Below are 23,430 nucleotides of genomic sequence, written 5' to 3'. Positions count from 1 at the left end.
TATTTTCTACATAATTTCTGCCAATATTAAGGCACAGCCAGTATAAGCCAGTCACAGCCAGTCAATATTAAGGCATATCGCACAGCCAGTCTTTAAATTTCCCCTTCACAGATGTCTGCCATCTGATATGACACCCACTGCAACATGGTTATTTTGACTTCAACGTTGACCACTCAGATGCTTTTTTAAATGCAGGAACAGGTGGTAGTCACTGGATGCTAGATTGGAACTGTGTGGAGGGTGATCCCAGCAAAATGATGAGATGAGATCTTGAATTCATTTAACCACCTGTGAACAGGCAATGTCATGAAAGCCACAAGCAACACCCCCTTCCTGCCCCAAAACACAGTACACATCATTTTCTGGACTGAAACTGCTTGCATGAACTTTGCTTTCTTGAGTAATGATGAATGCCGCCATTCCATGGATTGTTGCTTTGATTCTGTTGTAGTGTAAGGCACTCAGGTTTCGTCACCTGAGACAAAGTGGCATAAAAAGTCATCACCTTCCTCACTACACTGCTGAAGAAAAATTAAAGCACTAACAAAACATTTGGTTTTGTACATTTCTGTCAACATTTTTGGTGCCCGGCATGCACACAATTTTCAATAATTTAAGCGCTCGTTCACAATTTCCTACAGAACACTACATGAAACCTGAGGAAAGTCATCAGATAATGATAAAATTGTAAAGCATCTATTCTGTTTCACTCGTTCATCAACTTTCTGGACCAAATCTTCCATAATGACAGAAGGTTGCCCACTTTGCTAATCATAATGAACATTCCCGCGGTCAGCTTTAAAAGCTTTAAGCCATTCCCATAGCATTCCATCGCTCATAACATTTTTCTCCATACTCTTCACTAGTCTGACAAAGGATTTCAGCTGCTTACAAGTCTTTAGCACTAAGAAAATGGATCACCAATTATATTTCACAGTCAGTGGAATTGTCAGTCAGCGCAGCCATTTTAAATACCCAAAAACAAATGTTAACGCAGCCTAAAGTTTCCGTAATGATGCCTTGCTAACAGATATGTGGCTTACTAACACAAACAAGTAAACAGCGCGGATCTGCAGAATGCTGACCACAGCATTGTGGCGTTGGAATTTCAAAATGGTACTTCTTTTAAAAACATTGTACATTTGGCTCTTTAATGCATAATGCTTGCTCTATTGTATCCCAATCCTGTACTTCCACATTAACCACCTTGCAACTATTAGAACTTAATTTTCATTTTGTAAACTAGTCACAGTTTATAGATTTGATTAAGTCATGCAAGCTATTATTTCATGCTATTTTCAGTTAGCTTAAATATACACTTATTTCGAAAGCAAGAAGCAGATTTGTCTTCTGTTATACCTCTACACTGCTAAAGATCCTGTGACTGACACTCTGGATTAATATCTCAGAATGAAACCTTGATTTTCATGGGAGAAATTTGTAACAAATAAGTAGGCAAAGAGATCTTCATAAAATAGTCATGAAACTAAATTCACTGAAACAATTTTAAAACCATTTTTCACTAGGCAAGTCAAATGCTTTTCACTCAGTGTACTTTTTTAATAGTAGTAGAGTTGCATTTTAATCCCTGACAAATTTCTTTTCATAACTAAGCTTTTACTCATGAAATTTTATTTACACCTTAATATTTTTAAGTAATATACAACTACTAATCTCTGCTAAAACAAATTTATTTACATTGTAACTTACACTTATTATGTTGCATAATAAATAGTTGTTATCCATCTCTAGAACTTCTAAAAGTAACTTTTACTTTCAATAGATCACTAATTTCAGTAGATAGAAGTTGATGTAAAGACATGCCATCATGTTTATAAATCCACTCACCATCTACATAGTCATATCTTTTGGGACCACTGAAAAAAAAAGAGAAATTTTGAGTTACACTATCAAGAATTTAAGCTAAAAAATTATAATTAGTTAATTTATAAATACTTATCAAATTATTCTTAAGTATTTAACCCATTATGCTTTTCCTACTAAACTATTCATCGTCGATTTATTTTAACTTACATCATGCCACCTTAGATGATATGGTGATTAGTGGAAACTGACTTCATATATTGTTGGGCCCCAGTTTGAATGTTGGATGAGGCTCAGTTATTTACGATAATGTAATGTAATGTTTCTGCAAAATAAGAGCACTTAAATTCTGTTGAACATTACCTCTGTAATAACAACTTCATTAATGCCAATACGCTTCCTGAAACATTGTTACGATTGAAAACAATACGATTCCTGAAACATTGTTCAGCAATAAATGGGTCATCAACAGATAGAGTTATTCAACACATTTTTGTCAATGAATGAAACAGAATTATCTTGCAGTACTTCATCTGGATCTGATGAAAGCATTCAACTCATTATTATGATGGCCACTATCTTAACCACTATCAAATTCTAATTGTGCACCTAATTTTCCCTTATCATTGCTGACTTTTCTAAAAACAGGAAGAAAGCATAATATACAGTAATTCAAATGTAAAGTTATTATTAGTTTGAATAACCAGTTATTTTATTATTTAGATTTTTACTTGTCTTTCCATTTCCCTACCAGAATGCAAATTAGATTGAGAGTACTTGAGATGAGGTTTTCGGATTGTAAGGCAGAGTGTATTTCTGCCTTTCGATGCCGTGTTACTAGTCTTTGCTAGCTAAGATTCTTTGGCTTAGCATTATAGTAGTTGCTGATATTTAAATTTCTATGCCGTGAGAAGTTTGACTCAACTTTGTGTTAAATCAATTGTGTAGCCTTGGCTACTAAATTTAGCTTTAAACCTTGAATATGACTGTTATTTTAATTTTCATCGCCACAAGTTATGGTGGCTTATGTGAGCATGAGAAGTGCCTTTATGTTCAAGTCCTGATTTAATAAAAAGGTTTGCTTTGAAGCCTTCCGAAGACTCTATCCTTAACTTTAGAACCAGCGATAATTCGCTTCCAGTCTGTTAGGAATTTAACACATTTTATGCAACCCAAACAAGCCAAACTCGATACAGTTATGAAATGGGAATATTAAAATGGTGATGCAGATCATCAGAAAGTACCGCTAAGTTTACAACAAATGAAAATTTAACATTTTTGGTACAGATAAGGAACAATGAAAAACACTTATGCTATGAAACCATATGATTTTGGTAAATTATAGGGATGATGATTTTTCAGTTAAAAATTTGGTGCTTATACCATCGACCATGAAGCTGACAAATAGCAATACGAGTTACTACTAAGTATGGATTAGCATTACATTGCAACACAACACTATCATAACATCTGTGCTTCTGTTTAATGAAATCGCAATTGATTCTCAATGAGTCCCTCTTTGCTTTTAGGGAAAAGGATATAAATTCCCTGTTACTGTTAGATTTGATTCCCTTGCATTTTGAAAACAAATGAGTTTGACTGCTGTAGAGTCATATTTGTGACTGCACAATTTCATTTAAGGCTGGTCGAGAGAATTATCATCTGTTTAATAGGCAAAAGAACGACAGGATAAAGCCAATGAAACAATAATAGATTGGAACAATCCCTTGCAGGAAGTTTTTAGAGTTTGAAGACAGCTTCTGGTAAAATCAGACGGCCTAACAAAAATAGCAGAAATTGACAAAAGCTTTTTACGGAGTGCAAAAACGAAACAGGTCGAATACCGCTTTGGATAAATAGTTGACTTCATAGTGACTATTTGGTGGATTGTGCAGAGAAACTGCTGAATGTTTTATTTTAAGAGTTGAAGATAAAAGTGTGGCTCAGAATTCCACAGCAATGACTGGTGCAAATCTAGCGACATCTCTGCCAGCTTTCACAACTCAATGATAGCCAACTTTCCTAGGCAACAGGATAGCACACAAGTACTAAAATTTTTTCCCTTTTTTGTCTTTTAGATATTCAAACCAGTATGAATAAAAAATTCTATATTTATTCAAAACTGAGCATTTCAGTTCTAAAATTTGTAATACCTGTAAATTTATAAGAACACACCACTTTTTTTTAGCTCCAAAAACTACTACTGCAGAATTCATTTGAACTTTCATAATAATTTTAATAATATATACAGTGGCTCACATTTGTTTTTGGATGTTTCTGTCTTTCAATTTTATCTACAAATATCAGTTACTAAATATTAGTGAAATAACTTTATTTTTCTTTCAAAAACACTATCTTTCTTTTTTAATTTTGCTTATAAAAAATTTATTAAAGTTCCAAAAGTGAACTCATATAAGTATTTGGACACTTTTTATATTTAACAAAAGACATGAAAATAGGAAATATTCGACATTTCACAGAATATCGTTCAGTTAAAATTACACATTTTGATAACTTCAGGACAGTTGTCAAGTGAACATTTATGGCTGTATGTTTAGGGTCATTACTTTGATAGAGCTTGAATATATTTTGCTTTCTTGCAGATGCTTTTGGTTTCATTACAAATATTTATATAAACTGATGGAAAATGAAATTCCAACTCCAAGAAAGACTTTTGCTAAATAAATGAAATTCTGGACACATGTTTTGAACATCTGAAAGATGAAAATGTGGCACTAGTAGCACCACTATAAACTTTCTTTCTTGCTGATCACCCATGATATCCATATGTCCTAATGATTCTTCCGATTGTTTCATCATTAACTTTTACTATAAACTGTTCTTCTAAATCCACTGCAAATTAGATCAACATTTTTTTTGTCTTGTTTGATTTTTCATATGATAAATCTTTGATTCTTTGAACTTACTTGGATTGTGGTCCAGACTTCAATACATTTACAATAGTTCCCCACAATTTCCATTGTTTTATAACATCAAAGATAGCTGAATGAAAGATAGCATCCATTATTTTTGGAGTTATTTCAAATACTTTTACCACCTTGATAAAATGATGAATAATTAAATTTCTAACAAATTCTGTTATTAATTTGTAGCATTTTGGCATGGTCACTTTAGATGTGGAAATTTTAATATATTTTCCTAAAGGAAGGTGGTAATTCTTGTGATATATTTTCATCAGGAATAAAAAATTATGATAAGTCTCATTTGAAAAAACATCTTAAAAATCACTCTTGACTATCTGAATTATTATGTAAGCTTCTCAATAACATTTTTTGAATAATTTCGCTTTCTTAAAAGGAATATTTTGATGATAAATATTTGCAACAAGAAAGTTAAAAGTCTTAAAAGAAAGTAAAAAAATAATATATTAGAAAAAATTTTTAATTTACATTTCAATATTTTAGTACAAGTATCTATGCATATAACTAATAGTGTCTATGCAAATAACTTGTAGGTATGCAAATAATTTGTAAAAATACAAGCATCCAAAAACAAATGCAAACCACTGTATATTTATAAACTCGTGAAATTTTTAGGCTTATCAAAAATGTCAAAAGTGTTTTCTGTCAAACTGCAGAAGTGCTGAACTCTTTTGTAGAAGTGTTTTCTGTCATACAGATATGTTTTTAAGAATGCAATAATTCACTTTCATACATATACATCATTCTAAAGTGTTGTTATAATTATTATTTACTTAACAATGATATTTAAGAACTAACCTAATTGGTGATGATAATCATATTTGATTATCTGGTGTTTGTTTGTTTAAGACATATTTTCCAATTTTATCAATCTCACTTTCATGCATGTACAAAATTCTAAAGTGTTGTTATAATCACTCAATGGACAAATTGTACAGACTTACTTTAATTTACTTAAGAACAATATTTAAAAACAAACCTAATAGGTGATGATAACCATATTTGCCTGTTTGGAGTTTGTTTATTTAAGACATATTCTCCAATTTCATCTAATGATATCTTCAACACATCATTCTGGAAAAATTTTCGCAGCAGTGAGTTTCATGAAATGAACATATTTTCAAATTATGAATCAAAATTATTTATAGAACTCTATAACTGCAATAATAAACTTATATTACTGTTATTAGTTACAAATAGAGATATCTTTGGAAAACTACAACATGAAAAACTTAAACCTAGCCCAACTTCGATTTCAAGCCGCATAAGTAATTTTAACGTGCTTACTCTAGATTATCAAAATTTCTCAAAAAAAAGCAAATTAGATAATAATCAAAAATAATATAAACACAGACATGATTGCAAGTAGATTTTTTAATTAAAGTTTAACACAAATACATATCAAATAAATCTGCATTTATTCACCGAATTTTTTTACCTTTTCCCTTCAGTTATAAGATTTACCAAAAAAGAAAAGAAAAGAAAAAGGAGGAGAAAGGGAAAAAAACAAAAGAAAAAATAATTTTAACAATTTAGTCTAATAATTTTAAAAATTTGCCATAAAAATGAGGTCAGTACCTTTTTATTTGAGCCAAAAACGATGCTGACCTACAGCTGCCTCGAAATGACCAGGAATCATTCCATTTTAAATCACTAAAAATTTATAACAACTTAAATTAATGTGAATTTATATTGAAATGAAAACTTTACTATGAGAGCTCATAATAAGAATTTCCCCAGGCGACCTTAATTTTTATTTTTACAGAATGATGTAAAAGTTGCTTATTCCATAAATTTACAAATAAGGCTTTTAAAAAAAAGACCTTTGCCTGTAATTAAAATGTAAACATAATTCATTTGATCACTTTACAAGCAGATGTTCAATATCATTACAAGTAAGTGTGAGCAATTTTCTATTTCACATAAAGAATGAGGTGACATATATTCATAGAAACATATCTTCCAGAATAGTGGTAATTTCCAGTCAGCTATTTTCTCAATGTGGAGAAAATATGTATACACAATCTATTTAACATAAAATTATGGGATAATCCTAGAGTAAAAAAAAAAAGAAAGAAAAGAAAGAAAAGAAAGAAGAAAGAAAGAAAGAAAGAAAAAGAAAAAAAAAGGCAGGTGATGTCATATGCCAAGAGGCCCTATAAAAATCTCTCTTTTTTCCAACTAATTTTCCCTTTCAACTGAAACTAGAGCCTTATGTGTAGTTGTCCCACCTTGTTGACAAATATCCACTTGGAGATTTCACCTAACAATCAATCTGTGGCTTCATTTGCTAAAATGTAAATTTATATGTAAACTAACTTTTGGATCAGCCTGTTTATTTATGCATTAAATGCATATTATTAAATTAAATAATTATATTATTTAATACATTAACAGCATCTTTCTACCAGACTTTCCTAAATTCTGGCTGCATTTTTTAAACACTATTTTTTTTCCTTTAACCCGCGAGCACGTGCGCCAGGTATCTCATACTCGGGAGCATATTCTTTGTCCCTTATCTCCAACCCCCTTTCCTGGAAATGGGCGAAACCTTTTGCATCTGAATTCAAGGTCACATTCTTGAAGCTGGTATGTTCGTGGAGTGATTCTTTGAATACTTTTCTAGGAATTGTACCATTTGGGTATGAGACACCCACATGCCTTCTCACGTCTCTCAGATTTTCATCCTCACTTTCTTAGGTAGTCAGCATGACGAGGCATCTAAGCTATGATAAAAAGAAATGGAATGGTTGAGAAATATGCTAGAAAATATTTCAACAGATGATGAATTGTTTAGCGAAGAGGCGTAAGAATTAATAGATGAAGAATACAACAGCAATCATAATTCATAAACAGACAGTGATACAGACACTGAATTAGATAATGAATCAGAAAATCAATCAAATGATGAAAATTATGTTGGTATAAATGGCCTGATATGGAAGTTAGGACTGATTCTGAACAAATGTTAGGACTAGTTCTAAAAATATTTTGAACAAATGTTAGGACTAGTTCTAAAAACAAATTCTGAACAAATGTTAGGACTAGTTCTAAAAATATTTTCTTCAAAATTCCAGGCAATACTGGTTATTCGAACGATGCATCAACACCATTGGATTCCTGGTCTCTACTCCTTGACAAAGACATGAGAAAAATAATAGTTCAATGTACAAATATTTACATTGATTCCATTCAGGAGCATTTTGTACATAAGCACGATGCAAAGAAAACAGATGAATGTGAAATCAAAGCAATTTGGGGACTTTTGTATATATGTGGTGTTCACAAATCCTCTCATGTCAATGTAAAAGATCTGTGGGCAACAGATGGAACTGGGAACAGATTGAAACAATGTCCTGCAACCGATTACTTTTCCTATTAAGATCCCTTTGGTTTGATGATATCCGAGATCATCCAAGTAGAAGAGAGATGCGGATAAACTCACTCCCATAAGAAAGTTTTTTGAAAAATTCAGTGAGAACTGTCAGAAAGCCTACACTGTAGGTGAATATGTAACAATTGATAAAAAAATAGAACCATTTAGGGGATGATGTTCATTTAGGCAATACATGGCATAAAAAACCTGCCAAATATGGCATAAAAATATTTGCACTGTTTGATTCCAGAGTGTTTTATACATCGAAAATGGAAATATACGCCGGCCAGCGGCCATTTCAGTTTGATAACAATGCAAGCGCTATTGTAAAGCATTTGATGGAACCATTGTAAAATTCTGGACGGAACTTGACTGTAGCCCAGCTATCTCATTACCTACTAAGGAAGAAAATAACTATAGTAGAAACTCTGAGAAAGAATAAGAGAGAAATTCCACCAGATTTTCTAAAGATGAAACGAAAAGCATATTCTTCAATTTTTGGTTTCCAGAAAGAAACAACGATTATTTCTTATGCACCAAGAAAAACAGAAGTGTTGTCCTACTCTCATCTGTGCACAACGATAGTAAAATTGACGAAGCCACTAGAGTACTAAAAAAGCTGGATATTATTTCATTTTATAATCTGACCAAAGGAGCAGTAGGTGTTGTAGATGAAATGGGAGCAGCATAGTCTACAGCTAGAGTATCAAAACGGTGACCTATGGTGATTTTTTTCTCGATTTTAAATGTTACAGCAATTAATGCACAGATAATCTTCTAATTTCTACATCTAATTTCTACAAAAGAACCACCAACTCAGTTTAGAAACAGGCATTCTTTTTCTCAAATCATTAGGACTGAAGTTAGTGGAAGATTACTCAAATCAACAGCAGCAGCAAATCATGCTCCCTTTGAAACTAAAAGAAAAAATAATTTCAGGAGATTGCAATATGGAACCACCATCTAAAAAGATGAAAAACATTTACAGAAGATGTGTTGAGTGCCCTAAAAACAAGGACAGAAAGACAAGATTTCTGCACGAGAAACGTAATATCAGTATTTGTATGGAGCATATGTGTTCAATCTGCCAGAGATGTACAAAATAATTGTAAGCTAAATACTTCATTTATTATATTATTTAAAATATTCTAAAGTTCATTGTTTTTATGTTAATCCACATTTATACTTGTAGTTATATCATTAATGCAATTTAAAATGTGTTAATTGCTTTCAGGTATGACATACCCAGCACACCTTCTCATGTTCGTAATTTTGGTGCACGTGCTCGTGGGTTAACCTTATTAAGCTAGCTTGCATTGATAAAAGGAACACATATCATTCTTCATTATATTCTATCATTATTCATAAATTTTTGCAGAAGTGCAGACAGACACTGACTGAAAACAAATATCTCAGTAACCATATTGATGAAAACATACCTAAATGTAACTCATACACGAATAGAATAAATTAAGATTCTGCATGTATCTTATTTATTTACTGTTTCACATTTTATTAGAACTAAACACATCTGCAGATTATGTAAGCAGCATTTTTAGCAAGTGTATTTTTAAATTACAGATTCTTTTATACTTTTTCAACAGAAATTTAAAGATTCAAAGACTTTTTAATATTTACATAAACAGACAGGTACAGTAGGATAAAAGTTGACAAAAAATACTAAAGAATACTAAAGAAGTTTATTCTAATAATCAATGAATTCAAAATTAAAATTACAGAGATTTCAAACTAACGAATAATTGCAACTCAAACACAGTATAACATTAAAAGCAGAATTTATAGTTGCTAGTTACATTTTTATTGTAAATAACTTTGCATATGAATAATTTTACTGAAAACCTTTTTTTTATGAAATCTCAAATATTTGTAACCTAAAAGGGCTATTACTCTCAAAATATGATTTTGCATTGATTCACTTTAAATGTCATCTGCTGTATATGCACAGTTTCACTTTTCATTTGAATCTGTTGCCATTCAGCAAAATGTAACTTATTTATCTTTCAAATTTAATCTGTCTGTTATTAATAAACTAAGCTATTTAAAAGTAATAGATGCACACGTTAGTGTATTAGGCATATCATTTTCTTACTTTTTAATTTCACTTGTTAGAAATAAAAGTGACTAAGTGAGAAATAAAAAAAAAATGAATTCAATTCATGATATATCTAACTAAAAACCTTAAGTACTTTTATAGATTTTACATTATATGTTTTTCACTTGTCAATGTACAGAAGAGATATGAGGTGTGACATATTGAGGAATTGAGTATTCAGAAGCATTAAGAATTTTTTTTTTATGTTCTGCTATTTGATTCTTATGATTGAAAAAATGAAAAATTTGAACTTACTCGAAAATGTGGATAATATTTTAGTAAACTAAAAGTAGGATGATAAAATTGTATAAAAGTCATGTGAACTGCACCCCCCCCACCAATTTTATATATGTGTATTACATCTTACACAATATAGAAGCCGGTAGAGCAGCGAACACGGGTGACAAGAAAGTGCAATATGTAGCTGGCAGTATTCAAAAACTCGGTTCTCTTGCTTTAGTTCTGAGACTAAAAGAAAGTATGGAAAGTGGACAAAGCAGAGAAATTGTAGGGAAGGTGTGATGTAACATGCCGCAGCATGATACAAAATGGTGCAAAACATATTCTTGAAGAAGGGATGTGTTTAATTAAAAATTATGACTTTAAGGTCTACTGTCAATTAGTTTGAATACAGTTTAATAACTAACTTTGTGAGCAATTTTGTTTCATATTTTATATTTTACATATATATATATTAGGAATAAATATTATACAGTACAAAGTCCAAAATACAGACTGGTGAGTATTTTGGCGATTCCGGATTTGGGAAATCTGCAGTCCCCTGTGGAGCTGTGTTTACTACACCAAGGTGATTGAGCCGAGGCTCTAACCCTTGTAGAACATTTAGGAAATTTCGAAAAGTAATATCAAATAACTAATTAAAAGTTAATTAATTTTTTAAAGACTTAAAGTACTCAACAATGAGTAAAAAACATTAATAACTGTTGATAATCAAGACTGGGAAAGTAAATAAAGCTGTAAAGATAGTGACGCCAGAGGCCGTCGAGCTGGAAAGCCTGTAAGGATAAATGCAAATAAGAACAATCTAAATCCCAGAAAAATTTATAACTTAAGACTTAGATATAAGAAGAAGATAAAGTAAGCAGTAGAATATAAATAAATAATACATATTATTAAATACAACTGCCTAGATTACTAAAAAAAAGTACTGAATTAGAAAGTGGTGGACTTCAGAAGAATAGTGTGGTGAACATGATACAAATAAGAAGAGATAAAATACAAAAATAACAATAATGAGCAATGTATCATGCAGTAGAACAATTCTAATTTTGAACAGAACCAGAAATGTCCTCGCATACATTGAATAAAATAAAAAGTTTATCAATATTGTTGGTAGCAGCCTGTGATTCAGGCAGTTTGTTTATAATTTTTCGAATGATGTTGGTGAAGGAAAGTCCTTTAAACATGTTGGCAACTTCTTTAAAGAATTTAATAATATCAGTAAAACTACTTAGTTCAGGTTTGTTTTGCGAATTATTACAATTTGCTCTGTTTTGAGTGCTTTTTCATTTTTTCATAACAGTTGAAGAATTGGTAGTGACAGAGGCATAAGACACACTATTTACAACATTAGAAGTACTAAAAGCATTGCTACTGACCATAGGAATTTGGCTGGCAGTCTGTTCAGATTTGATTATATTATTTTTGGCATTGATTTGATTAGGATTATTTCTTGGTACTTTATTGTTTACAGGGAATTTTGGGCAACCCCTATAATTGGCCATGTGGCCAGTCTGAAGGCAGTTGTAACATTTAACAATTTCCAATCTTTTGGCAGAACAATTTTCAGTTTTATGTGGCCTGGCACACTTAATGCACCGGGGCCTGAGTTTATAGTTATTAGAAGAGTGATGGAAGTGTTGGAAGTTGTCAATTTAAATCTGGTAAGATGGCATACAGAAATTATGCAATTAAAAATATGAAATCATAATTTATGAAATAAGGAACAATTATGATTTAAAGGATATCAAAATTTACAAAAAAAAGGTTAATATTTATTTGTTTACTTTATTAAAAATTTCTTTCAATGTAAGTTGTTTAAGATGCTTCCACAAAAAATTTAAAAAGTTCTTTTTTCTTGTGTCATATACAGTGAACTTTCCAATGGCATACTCCTCACATAATTTTGAGACGGATATGATTTTATCCATTTTTTGCAGCAATTCCACTTTTTGTATAATGGACGTTGAAACATAGTTTTGCTTCATAGATCCTTTGGCAACTCCAGAATTAGAAACTCTTTTTAACATAATCGAAAGTTCAAGATTAGTTTTTATAAAATTGCCATAATAATGACAGTCTCCAAAAAATAATAAGCTGGATCAAATTAGAGGATCAAGGAGCAGCACAGTCTGCTACATTAATTGAAATACCTTAGAATCAGTAAAGATAATTTTAGTATAGCTTAATAGCATCCGTTATACATTATTGGCTGTGTATCACAAGATTGGCAATGAAAGGCAAGTTGTTTCGCTAAATTTTGTCTTGTTCCTATTGCGTACTAAATTAAGTCTGAATTGTATTAGTTTAGTTATTTACTATACCTACATTTATTTCTTGCACATGCTTCAAACTAATCCGAGTTCTGAATAAATAAACTCCCACATATACTTAAGACTATCTAAGGCTGGCGCTTGATACCGTCTGGTACAGTCTTTACGTGTCCTATATTCTGGTACAAAGCATTTTCCCAAGTTCTAAATTTTCAGTGTGCCTAAACTTTGGATCCCAGTGCTTTCCCTAAATCATAAAAACTTCTCATCCTTTAATTTTGGCACTCGGTGCTTCCCCTAAATTCAAAAAATTTTGTCTTCCCTAAATTCTGCTGTCTGGTGTCGACATATTCTGCCGCCGCTTCTAGGTTTATGGTGAATAACATATCAGTTATTCTTAATTAAAATAGCACTAAATGTAATCTTTTAGCCTATGAGTTTCATTATCAAAATCTATTTTTAGTATATGAAAAGAAATTTTTGTTGAATTTTTCCTCATCAACATTTCTTAGAGCATTTAAAAATCTATAATCATCACCAAGTGTAATGTTAGTGTAAAAGGATGTCATACTCTTGTTATTCAATTATTAATATAAAAAAAGTTTAGACATCACAGCATGAGTTATTACTGAAGCTGTCATGTATTGATAAACATACGGTGATGAAAGCAAAATATAATAAATAATCACTCGCCAGGTTGGCTTCAGGGATATAAAATAGGTGAATGTTTTGCTTTGAGATGTATGCCAAGTAGATACTCAGCTACGGAGCCAAATTTTTAATCTCACAAATTTATACTTACATGATTGTTTTTCCATAACGAGGTATTTTATTTAGTAAGTAAAATTAAGAATCGGAATTTTTAAGTGAAAATCTCCACATGTTTTATTATGGAAAATAAAAAAAAAAAAATTTTTATTAATGCTTTACACAAATGTGCATGTGTAAAGCATTAATAAAAAAAATTTTTTTTAAATGTTTGTGCCTTTGAGATCCGGATTTTAGATCATTTCGGATAATGGACGTCTGGATTTCGGACTTTGTACCGTATACATATTAGAAAGAATATATGAAAGTAGAGTAAGCCCTATTATACTGATACATAAAACACAATAAGCTATAATACGATAAAAATATTATTACAAATATGCTAATTTACTCTTTAAGGAGAAAGAATTCAAATAAAAAAAATCATAATCACAAATTATTCATACACTATAGTTCACATCCCAGTCTTTGATATCTGCCTTCTCCAAGATATTTTCAAACTGTTCACCTACACTTTGGAGACATTCTTCAGCTATTTCTCCATATTCCACCAAAGAAATTAAGCTGCACCAAAAAAATACAGATTATAACACAGCATATATAATAGCTCCAAAACAAAGATATAACAACTCAAAAAGTGTAAACACAAAAGCATATAAGAGCACAAAGAACTAGAGTACAAAATTTTATTCATATACAAACACTCTGCTGTAATAAAATAAATCTGCTCCAATTCTGCAATAAAGGTGGATTTAGAAGGTTCTCTAAGTAGCAATATTTAGAGAAGCTTTAGCAACCTTAAAATATGGAAAACTGCGAGTTTCTAGGGTATCTTGGGTTTTTCACACTGTGCACTGTCATTTTGAAAGAAATCTACTTAACTTCACTTTATAATGCCTGATTTGGGTAGTTAAACTATTTATTATATGATTTTGATATAAAATATTTTAATATTTAATCAGCTATTGTAAGTTTTATGTGATGAAAATAAGATTAATAATTCATAGACATACAATTATATGAATCAACTTAAGCAGTGTACCATTTAAAGATGCTAAAAAAAATGTGAATATTAGCTGAATAAACAATGATTGAAACTTCATAAAAAATTCTACAAATGATAACAGCAGATGGAGACAATTCAGATAAAATAAAATTTAATAAGAAAAATTATGCTGAAAATCATTAGGGATTGGAGAAAGCATTTTGCACAATTTAAGTTTCATTAATTCAATAAATTACATTTATTGCTGGAAAGCATTTACCTTAGCAGTTTTCTATGATAAAGTTCAAAAATTTAAAGCTGGTTACCATGATGCCAGGAGATGTAATGAAAAAACAAGAGAGATGATAATTATGAAGCAGTGATTAACTATTAGTAACATCTAGTGCTTAAGAAGCTTTGTTTCTTGTGTCTTTAAATACTAATAGTTATGTTTTCTTAATTAAAACAAAGAAACCTATATCTAATAGCCCATATGGACAAAGGTTGTGGGTAAAAGTATATTTACGGGTACCCCTTGGCGAAAATTGGTGTGTTTTGTAGGTAAAAGGATACCGAGTTTGTGCAATTCTTTGACTTATGTAGCGAAGCGTTACACAAAGCCAAAGTAACAAGACAAAGAATTGCACAAACTCGGTATCCATGTACAGATCGACCTATTTTTCCTTCGAAAAACAACCCAGAATTGCACAAACTTGGCACTGCACACTCTCTTGTCTTTATCGATGTACATATCAACCTATTTTCACTTAAAAAAAGTCAGAGAATAGCACAGACTAGGCAATGCGCACTCCCTTGACTTTCTCCATGTACACATCAAACTATATTCACTTAAAAAGTCAAAGGAGCAGCCAACAAAAAAGTATATAATCTCAATAAACTACATTTTAAATCAAACAATGAAATAACAAAAAAAGGAAATTCATCTTTGCACTACACAAAGGAAATTTCCACTTAATTTATTCACAAATAAACACCTCTTCAGTCAAACGAAATTCCTTAACAGCATCCAAAAACTTCCTAAAATTATCTGAACTAGAATCTCAAAAAAAAGAGGCATCGTCACATAAATTCACAAAATAAAAGTCAAAAATATCATCTGCAGTACCGTATTTGTCCGACCATATGCATTTCCTTCCTACAAACAGGACACTTAATAATGGCTATTAAGTAAATCTTCATTTACACACCAGTCAAATTATGCTCTTTTCCCCTTTTTTTCAAAATCATACAGAAACTTCAAATTAGTCTTACCACATTCAGCCATTTTACCGTCTAAACCAGAAAACAAGCAATGTACTTCCTAACCAACACACACGACAAGCCCTTACAAATTCACCACAATCAAGCAACCGCTTATGTCATAACATTCAGCTACTCCGGCTACAATAAATAAACCAGCACTTGGCGAAAAATGAAATAACAACTTGGGAATAAATGAAACAACAACTTCGCGATAATACAAGGGATACCATTCTCTCTACTCTAACCTTCATAAATTTGCAGGACTAGTTTCAAAGGTTTAAATATAGAACCTTCAAAACTAGTCCTGCAAATTTATGAACATTACAGTGATTATTGTTGCTTAAAATCCTCCAACAATCATTATTCGGCATGTTATTTTAACTAGTAAACCATTTTAGTATGACACAAGAAAATTTTATGCTTGCTTTTTAGTAGCTGTAGTAGTTCATAACTGAAATAAAGTAAAAGGTAAAAAACTAAAACTAGAAGAATGTCAAAGATCTTTGTAAAATCTGTAAAAATCTAGGTCAGTGTTTTTTATAGGAAATTAAATAGAAGATTTTTTTAAGTGTTTTCACCATAATATGTCATCAATATATTGCAAAGTAACCAGTTAACAGTGTCCTTATAATTTTTTTACAGCTTAACGAACGGCTATTTTGATTTTTAAAAAAGTAGTCCGACCAAGAATTATCCTAGAATGTCAATAATCCAAAATTACCTCAAGTGACTCTTACAATCTTCAATCTTTAAAGGATAAAAGTGGAACATTTTAAAAATCGCCATGTATAATGAAACGCACTAAGAAGTAATTTAATCGTTAGAAATTTATGTAAAATGCCTAATAGAATTACTTCTATTAGGCTTCTATTTGTTCAATATTATATGAATTTTAAAACATAATAATTTGTTAGAAGAGTAATTCTTACTTTGCAGGCTTATTATCAAGCAATTTCGAGCTTTCCGAGAATTCACGACTGCTAAATTTCAAATTCGATTGATGAATAACCTATACACAAAATACAAATAATAAACAAACATTAATTTTGCTCCTTTAAATTTTAAAACTCATTGCAACATGTAATAATAGAATTATTTCAATACTTACATATGGAATATTTCGAGTATTAAAAATTAAACTGGCGTAACAGCTGTGCGAGTTTTTCGGCAAATTTTTATTTAAATTCCATTTCAGAATGGCGCGAAAAGATTTCGCACATGCATGGTTTCTTAAAATAAAAGACATAGTAAATGTTGATAAGGTTGACACAAATGAAACATACGTTCAGAACAAAGTTCATTCATAAGCGATAAATCTTAAAACTGAAGAATAACTTATAACATTAGCACTGATTTTTTTTTTTTTTTTTTTTTTTTTTTTTAAATAGAACTACCACACGTGTTCTCAACAACCTACAAATTTACGTCCTAATGTTTACATTTAAACCGAAACACCGCAAAACTTACGCCAAGGTAAACAACATAAAGTTTCGTCTGCTCAAAAAATTAGGAAGACATGATTAACTATAACCATGTATAAACTACATTTAACTAAGCATAATTCATAATTTTTATCAGCTTTTTAAGCTTCATATTTAATATGAAATAAGACATTTCTCGGAAACCCCATCGATATTCTATTTTCCAAAAAAATTACTTATTTTTCGATCTCATATGTAGAAGGATTTTATTATGTACATTTCTATTTTTTACCTTGTTTTCATGTATGCATACAGCTTTTATTTCCTCATTAAATATTTTTCCACTTATGCTCTATAGTGCTTTTCAAATTCATAAAGAGGCAAAAAGACGTAATGACAGCTGCAAAATTAACTTTTTTCTTTCTTGTGTAAGTTTTGAAGCAAATTTGAAACTTATTTTGATAAGATTATGTCATAAACCATGGTAAATGAAGGGCGAGAATTGCAAGTGAATTGATTCCACTGTCATCTTTTTTTCCTCCCATTGCTATTAAATTCTGACCTGAGTAGTTTTTTTTTTTTTTTTTTTTTTTTAAGTTCTGATTGCTGTTTATCAGCAATGAGTTATTAGATACATAACATGTATTCTGTGCCTAAAGCATCCATTGAATTAAACATAACTATAAGTTTCGTAATCCCAATTAAAACAGCGATTTAAGTGGCGTGAAGTAGTTAAGATAGTGAATAAAAAATGTTATATTTTAAAACCTACATCAATCTAACATTGCTTTTAATTTTATATTTTATGTTGGTGTGCTTTTCTTCTAATTGTAAATGAAATTTTTTGCAAATATAGAGCATACAGACTAAAAACAATATGTTAATTTAAAATAAAATTAATTACTTGAGTTTATATGTTCCTTTTTAGGCAAGCAGACCTTAACTTATGCCAAGGTTTACCTAAATTATGTGCCATATCTCCAAATAACTAATAAGAATTATCTCATCTCGTAAATGAAAGAAAATTGTTGCACGTTCAATGGCGACATGAATTTAGCAAGCATACCAACTCTCATGTTGCTTAAATTTCTTTTGCATTTATATATTTGCTTAAAAGTATTTTCATTTTTTAAAAAATAAATGTGAGAAAAGAGAAAGTATCTATGAGGTCAAAGTATTAGTATTAAAAATAAAATATGTCTGAAATGAAAATTTAATATAAAATTTATTCCGAATTTGTTTATAATAGAAATTTTCTGGACAAAATATATACTCCCAAAAATAATTTGAATCATTAAATCTTTGCAAATGCTAATAGTATTGATATTCTTCCTCTCTTCCTATAAAATTATCAAATATTTTTCAGGTATCTATGCACCAAAGAAGTTTCATTAAAAAAAAATCAACCAATAGCCACCTCACTAAAACTGTAATGTAGTGGTCTCAAACTCAAATTGCATGTGGAGGTCAAAATGCTCAGTCTGAAAACAGCTGTCGGCCTGTTTTAATAAATAATTTAATAATTATTTATTAAATTAATTTAATAACAAAATAATAATACTATTAGCATTTAGAAATTTTAAATTTCTCTTCCTAAATATTTATCAAAGTGTAAACAATAATATCCAAAGAAAAAATTTATATTTATTTTTTATCAGAAGTCTGATGTTTGTTACCTGCAAGACATTTTTGTTCCTTACACTTTTTAATTCATATATACTGAATGTTAAATATTAAATTTTCAGACTCATATTTATTTAAAATAATTCGAAGTAATCATTAAATAATTTACATTAAACTAGAAATGAAATTATGATAAATTTCTAAGTTTACAGAGAAAACACCTGAAGTGGGACAAAACTGGGGTATAAATATTGACAACTTAGTCTCTTTCTTTAGTTTATTAAATGTTTCTTCGATGAGTAAATAAAAGTTCATATGTTTGTATGTAAATGATGATAAACTTTTTTATTTCTTACTTCAGCTAGACACTTGATGCTGTTTCAATTTTGATAGCTTGGAGAAAATGTACTAGAAGTTATTTTCATTGCTACATTGTAGATACTAATCAGTCAATCAAGGTATTATTAATTTTAAACTGTGAAAAAGAGTTGCTCACATGTAAATGTATTGCTAAATAAAGCTATTATTCTTTTTACAAAAATTCGTAGCTGAATGCACATATTTTTTGCAAAAGAATTAAGATTAATTAATTATTTAAGAATAAAAGTTAATAAACCTCTAACTTCAGATCTTTGAATTAAGTTTAAATAATTTTTACTTATTGACAAACTTCATTGGCTCTCTCAAGCACCAATGTTGATTTCCAGCAAAAACTGTTTAGCAATCACATCAGTGATAGAGTTGAATAAATCTTTTTTATTCCCTTTTTCTTTCTTTTGCCATATGGATTTTGTTATGATATAGGTAAATGTTTCGGGCAATTTCACATTATTTATTATTATTTTTTTGGCTGACCCATAAGTGCCCTACTGTCTGCGTATGAATGCTGGTTTCTTCATTTATGAAGTTGAATTTGTGATTTACTTTGAAGTGGAAAAAGACTTGCTTTTTTGAGTTCGTCCTCTTATGTACCTTCCAACAGAGTGCATAATAGACCTTTTGTTTACATTTTCTTCAATACATTTGAGCAAATACTCTGTCCCTGTATGTTGCATCAGGTTCTTCTATTTACAATAAAATTAATGTAAAATTCCTTACCTGCTGTATCTTCAGTGTTCTCGACGCCAGGCTTCTAATAATCACGTTTTCCAGTAAGAGTTTCTATTACAATTAGCAGGCCATCTTGTCTTTTAATTATTTATTGAAATAAAAAGCTAATATACACTATTTACAATGTAGGTGATAATTATTTTAAGACAGTACATTTTTAGTTCTGAGTCTTTACGCTCCTCAGAGCGGTTCCAATCTCGACTGCTTCTCCGGACTTAATCACAGCAAAAGTAAGGGAAGAGATGCCCGCCACCTAGTGGCAAGAATGTGACACTGTATTTGGTACAGCAGTTAGAAATTTATCTTTTGTATTGGGGCATCCGAAAACCCATCTGGACAGGAAAACATAACCAGCATTATTCTTCCTCTAGGTGAAAAGACTTTCATCTATTTTGACGATTTGTCTTGGTCCTCCCTTTTCCATACTTGGTCCAAAATGTCTTCGATGCAGATGTCTCATAAATAATTATTCTAGTTAATGTGTGGTATGTGAAATTCTGTCTCATAAATTTTGATGAATGTCAATTCCATTAATCATAAATAAATGGCTGTTGTGAAGGGGAGACAAGAATTCTCAAACCAATTGCCTTTCCCGATGCTGATTTGATTCTTATGAGCAATGGCATCTCCTCATAACCCTGTCTTATTTGATAAATAAAATCATATTATGGATACTTGAGCATTTTTGGGGCGAAGAAATAATGCACATCGTTGAAAATATGCTATTCAATCTGCTTCGTTATTTGCAAGATCAAAAAGAAGCATTGTTACAATGAGGAACTTCAAAAGGCAGAGCAAAATATGAAGAAAAGATGGCCACCACAAAATAATAAGTTAAGATGTTTACAGGTTACTTATGATTTTTTTTTTGCTTCTCGGCATGTAACTGCCTATTTGTTAGGAACTCTGTTTAGATTACAGGCACATAGTGGAACAGTTACATTGTGAGCACATAATGGAAAAGTACCTAAGATTTATATCACAGTGGAAATTAATTAGCTCAATTTATAGATTTACTAGTTCATTATTCATGTTCTATTTTAACTTTGATAAAAGTAATATAAACTGGGACTTCAAATAACTAAAATCTCGAAATCTTTGTTACATCATATTTGCAACAAATGCATAATTGAAATGTATTTGTGGGTTGCACAGAATTGCTTTGAGGGCCACCTGTTTGAGACTACTGGTATAAAGCATTGTTTATTTTTTCTCATTCTGCCACAGTTTTCTCCATATGTAACATAAACACAAGCCAGTTTCCCAGAGAAAGGCTCTCACTTTCCTTGGCAGAATATTTTTATTTTCATGTTAACCAACTAATCTATTGTAATATACCTGAAATGCCATTCCAAAGCATCCAGAATTAAAATTAAATTTTTATATTTTTAAAAATATCTTAGTGTAGTAAAATATAATGCAAATATACTTTATAAAAATGTTAATTTAAATAATACATTGAAGTTTTCTAAACTTCTACTAAAGCAGAGTACAAAAGTAAATAAGAAAAACTGATTCACTTTCTTGGAATTTATTTAATATTAATGATAATATTATATATGATAATGAAAAATTTGATGATGTCTATATCTAGTTCACAGATGAAGCATACTTCCACCTGAATGGTTTTATAAATAAACAAACCTGGCAATTTTGGGCTTCTGAAAATCCCCGTTTCTGTGAAACTGCATTCTTCTAAAGTTATTATTTGGGCTGTGATAATAAGCAGAGGCATTATTGGACCTTTTTTTCATGCAAGAAAAAATCACTAGTAAACATTACATTTCAATTTTGGAACAGTTTATTGCCATACAGCTAGGATTGGATGATTGGCCAGGCAGCGACTGTTTCATACAAGATGCAGCCCAATCATATCGCACCAAACAGGTGTTTCATTTTCTTGATGAATACTTTGAGAATAGAGTCATTGCATTGGATTATTTCAAATTTACTCGTGCAGGTATTGAATTGGCTTCCATATTTACCCCATCTTATTCTTTAATATTATTTGTGATTACTTTTTATGGGGAACATTGAAAGACTGTTTATCGGAACCATCCCACCATGCTAGGCGAGCTTGAATTGTCGATCTGAGTAGCATTTGAATCTATTGCTGCACTACGGGATGTGATAGCAAATTTCATTGTTCGTTTGCACCACCTCTGTACTGCGAGCAGCGCTATTCTAACTTCCTTGGAGCGGTAGATGCTTCAAAGCAATTGTGATGTGGACTGCAAAGGATGAGTTTCTTTATGCAAGTTGATATAGGCTGTATAGCATACAGCACCATCTGTTGGCAGCTTTTGTAACTATTACAGTCAAAAGTCGTTAATCCGGACTCGTCGGGACTTCGGCAATTCCGGATTATAGATCATCAGTTTAAATCTGGTAAGATGGCATGCAGAAATTATAAAATTAAAAATATGAAACCGTAATTTATGAAATAAAGAACAATTATGATCTAAAGGGTATCAAAATTTACAAAAAAAAACTTAATATTTATTTGTTTACTTTATTAAACATTTCTTTGAATGTAAGTTGTTTAAGTTGCTTCGTTCTTTATGTAATAATACATTCTCTTTAATTCTATAAACAGACATAATTTCTTGTTCAGTTACAAAGTTCCACTGTTCAAGTCCTATAATTGCTGTGTCTACCGACTAATTTGTCAATCGAAATTTTTTTGTTTTCAATAACCTCTGTCACTTTCTTTGCTATCAGAAGCGAATTATAATGATGAGGAATTTGATTTAAATCATATCAAAGATGGAGTACATCGAGATGAAATACTACATTTAGTAAGGAATTATAAGCTAAATAAAATATAAACATCTGCCCTGAAGATAAGGATAGTGCTGACATATCAACTTTCAATTAATTGAGCGCCGCGGCATTAAAGATAAACAAAGGATATGCCTTTATCCATTTTTTGCAGCAATTCCACTTTTTGTTTAATGGACTTCGAGACATACTTTCGCTTTGTAGATCCTTTACATATTAGTAAATATATATCAGAAATTCTATTTGACATAATCGAAAGTTCAAGCTTACTTTTATAAAATTGCTCTAACAGTCTGCAAAAAATAATAAGCCGGATCCAATTCGAAGATTAAGGAACAATGCAATCTGCAACATTAACTGAAATAGATAATTAGATAATTTTAACTTAGCTTATACCATCCGTTGTACATTAAACGCGCACTCGTAAACGTATTATGCGCACAAGCATATTCGCAGCCGTAAAGGTCTTACGCGCATGCGTCAACGTGACGTATGCGCAGAAAGTTTGTAGCTTTGAGGTCCGGATTATAGATCATTCCGGATTATGGGTGTCCGAACTAACGACTTTTGACTGTATTTCAAAACTCTATACAGTACAAATTCTAAAATACGGACTCGTCGAGAATTCCATATTTTTCTGGATATTAGATCATCAGTTTAAATCTAATAGGTGGCATGTAGAAATTATAAAATTAAAAATAGGAAATCGTG

General features: G+C 30.7%; 1 protein-coding gene across 1 annotated transcript; it reads right to left on the bottom strand.

The window, feature by feature from the left end:
- Window positions 1-1,675: 1,675 nt before the first annotated feature.
- On the bottom strand, window positions 1,676-17,236 carry fh (frataxin). Its single transcript, XM_035351314.2, has 5 exons — window positions 16,893-17,236; window positions 16,714-16,793; window positions 13,983-14,100; window positions 5,746-5,840; window positions 1,676-1,877 (listed from the first exon to the last, which is right to left on the bottom strand). Exons 1-5 carry the CDS (start codon window positions 17,028-17,030, stop codon window positions 1,739-1,741), a joined length of 570 nt encoding a protein of 189 aa, XP_035207205.1. The 5' UTR covers window positions 17,031-17,236; the 3' UTR covers window positions 1,676-1,738.
- Window positions 17,237-23,430: the final 6,194 nt, after the last annotated feature.

Source organism: Stegodyphus dumicola, chromosome 6 (assembly GCF_044657685.1).
Source record: "Stegodyphus dumicola isolate Sdum_Otavi_A_Nest chromosome 6, ASM4465768v1".
Classification (NCBI taxonomy): domain Eukaryota; kingdom Metazoa; phylum Arthropoda; class Arachnida; order Araneae; family Eresidae; genus Stegodyphus; species Stegodyphus dumicola.
The sequence above is the reverse complement of the archived record's forward strand: the minus strand, read 5'-3'. Positions and strand labels throughout refer to the sequence as shown.

Coding starts and splice junctions, on each gene's coding strand:
- fh (XM_035351314.2), bottom strand. CDS start 17,030: ATGTCTTTTATTTTAAGAAACCATGCATGTGCGAAATCTTTTCGCGCC. Junction 14,101..16,713: donor CTTGATAATAAGCCTGCAAA/GTAAGAATTACT, acceptor TTTTTGGTGCAG/CTTAATTTCTTTGGTGGAAT. Junction 1,878..5,745: donor TGGTTATCATCACCTATTAG/GTTTGTTTTTAA, acceptor TTTTTTTTTCAG/TGGTCCCAAAAGATATGACT.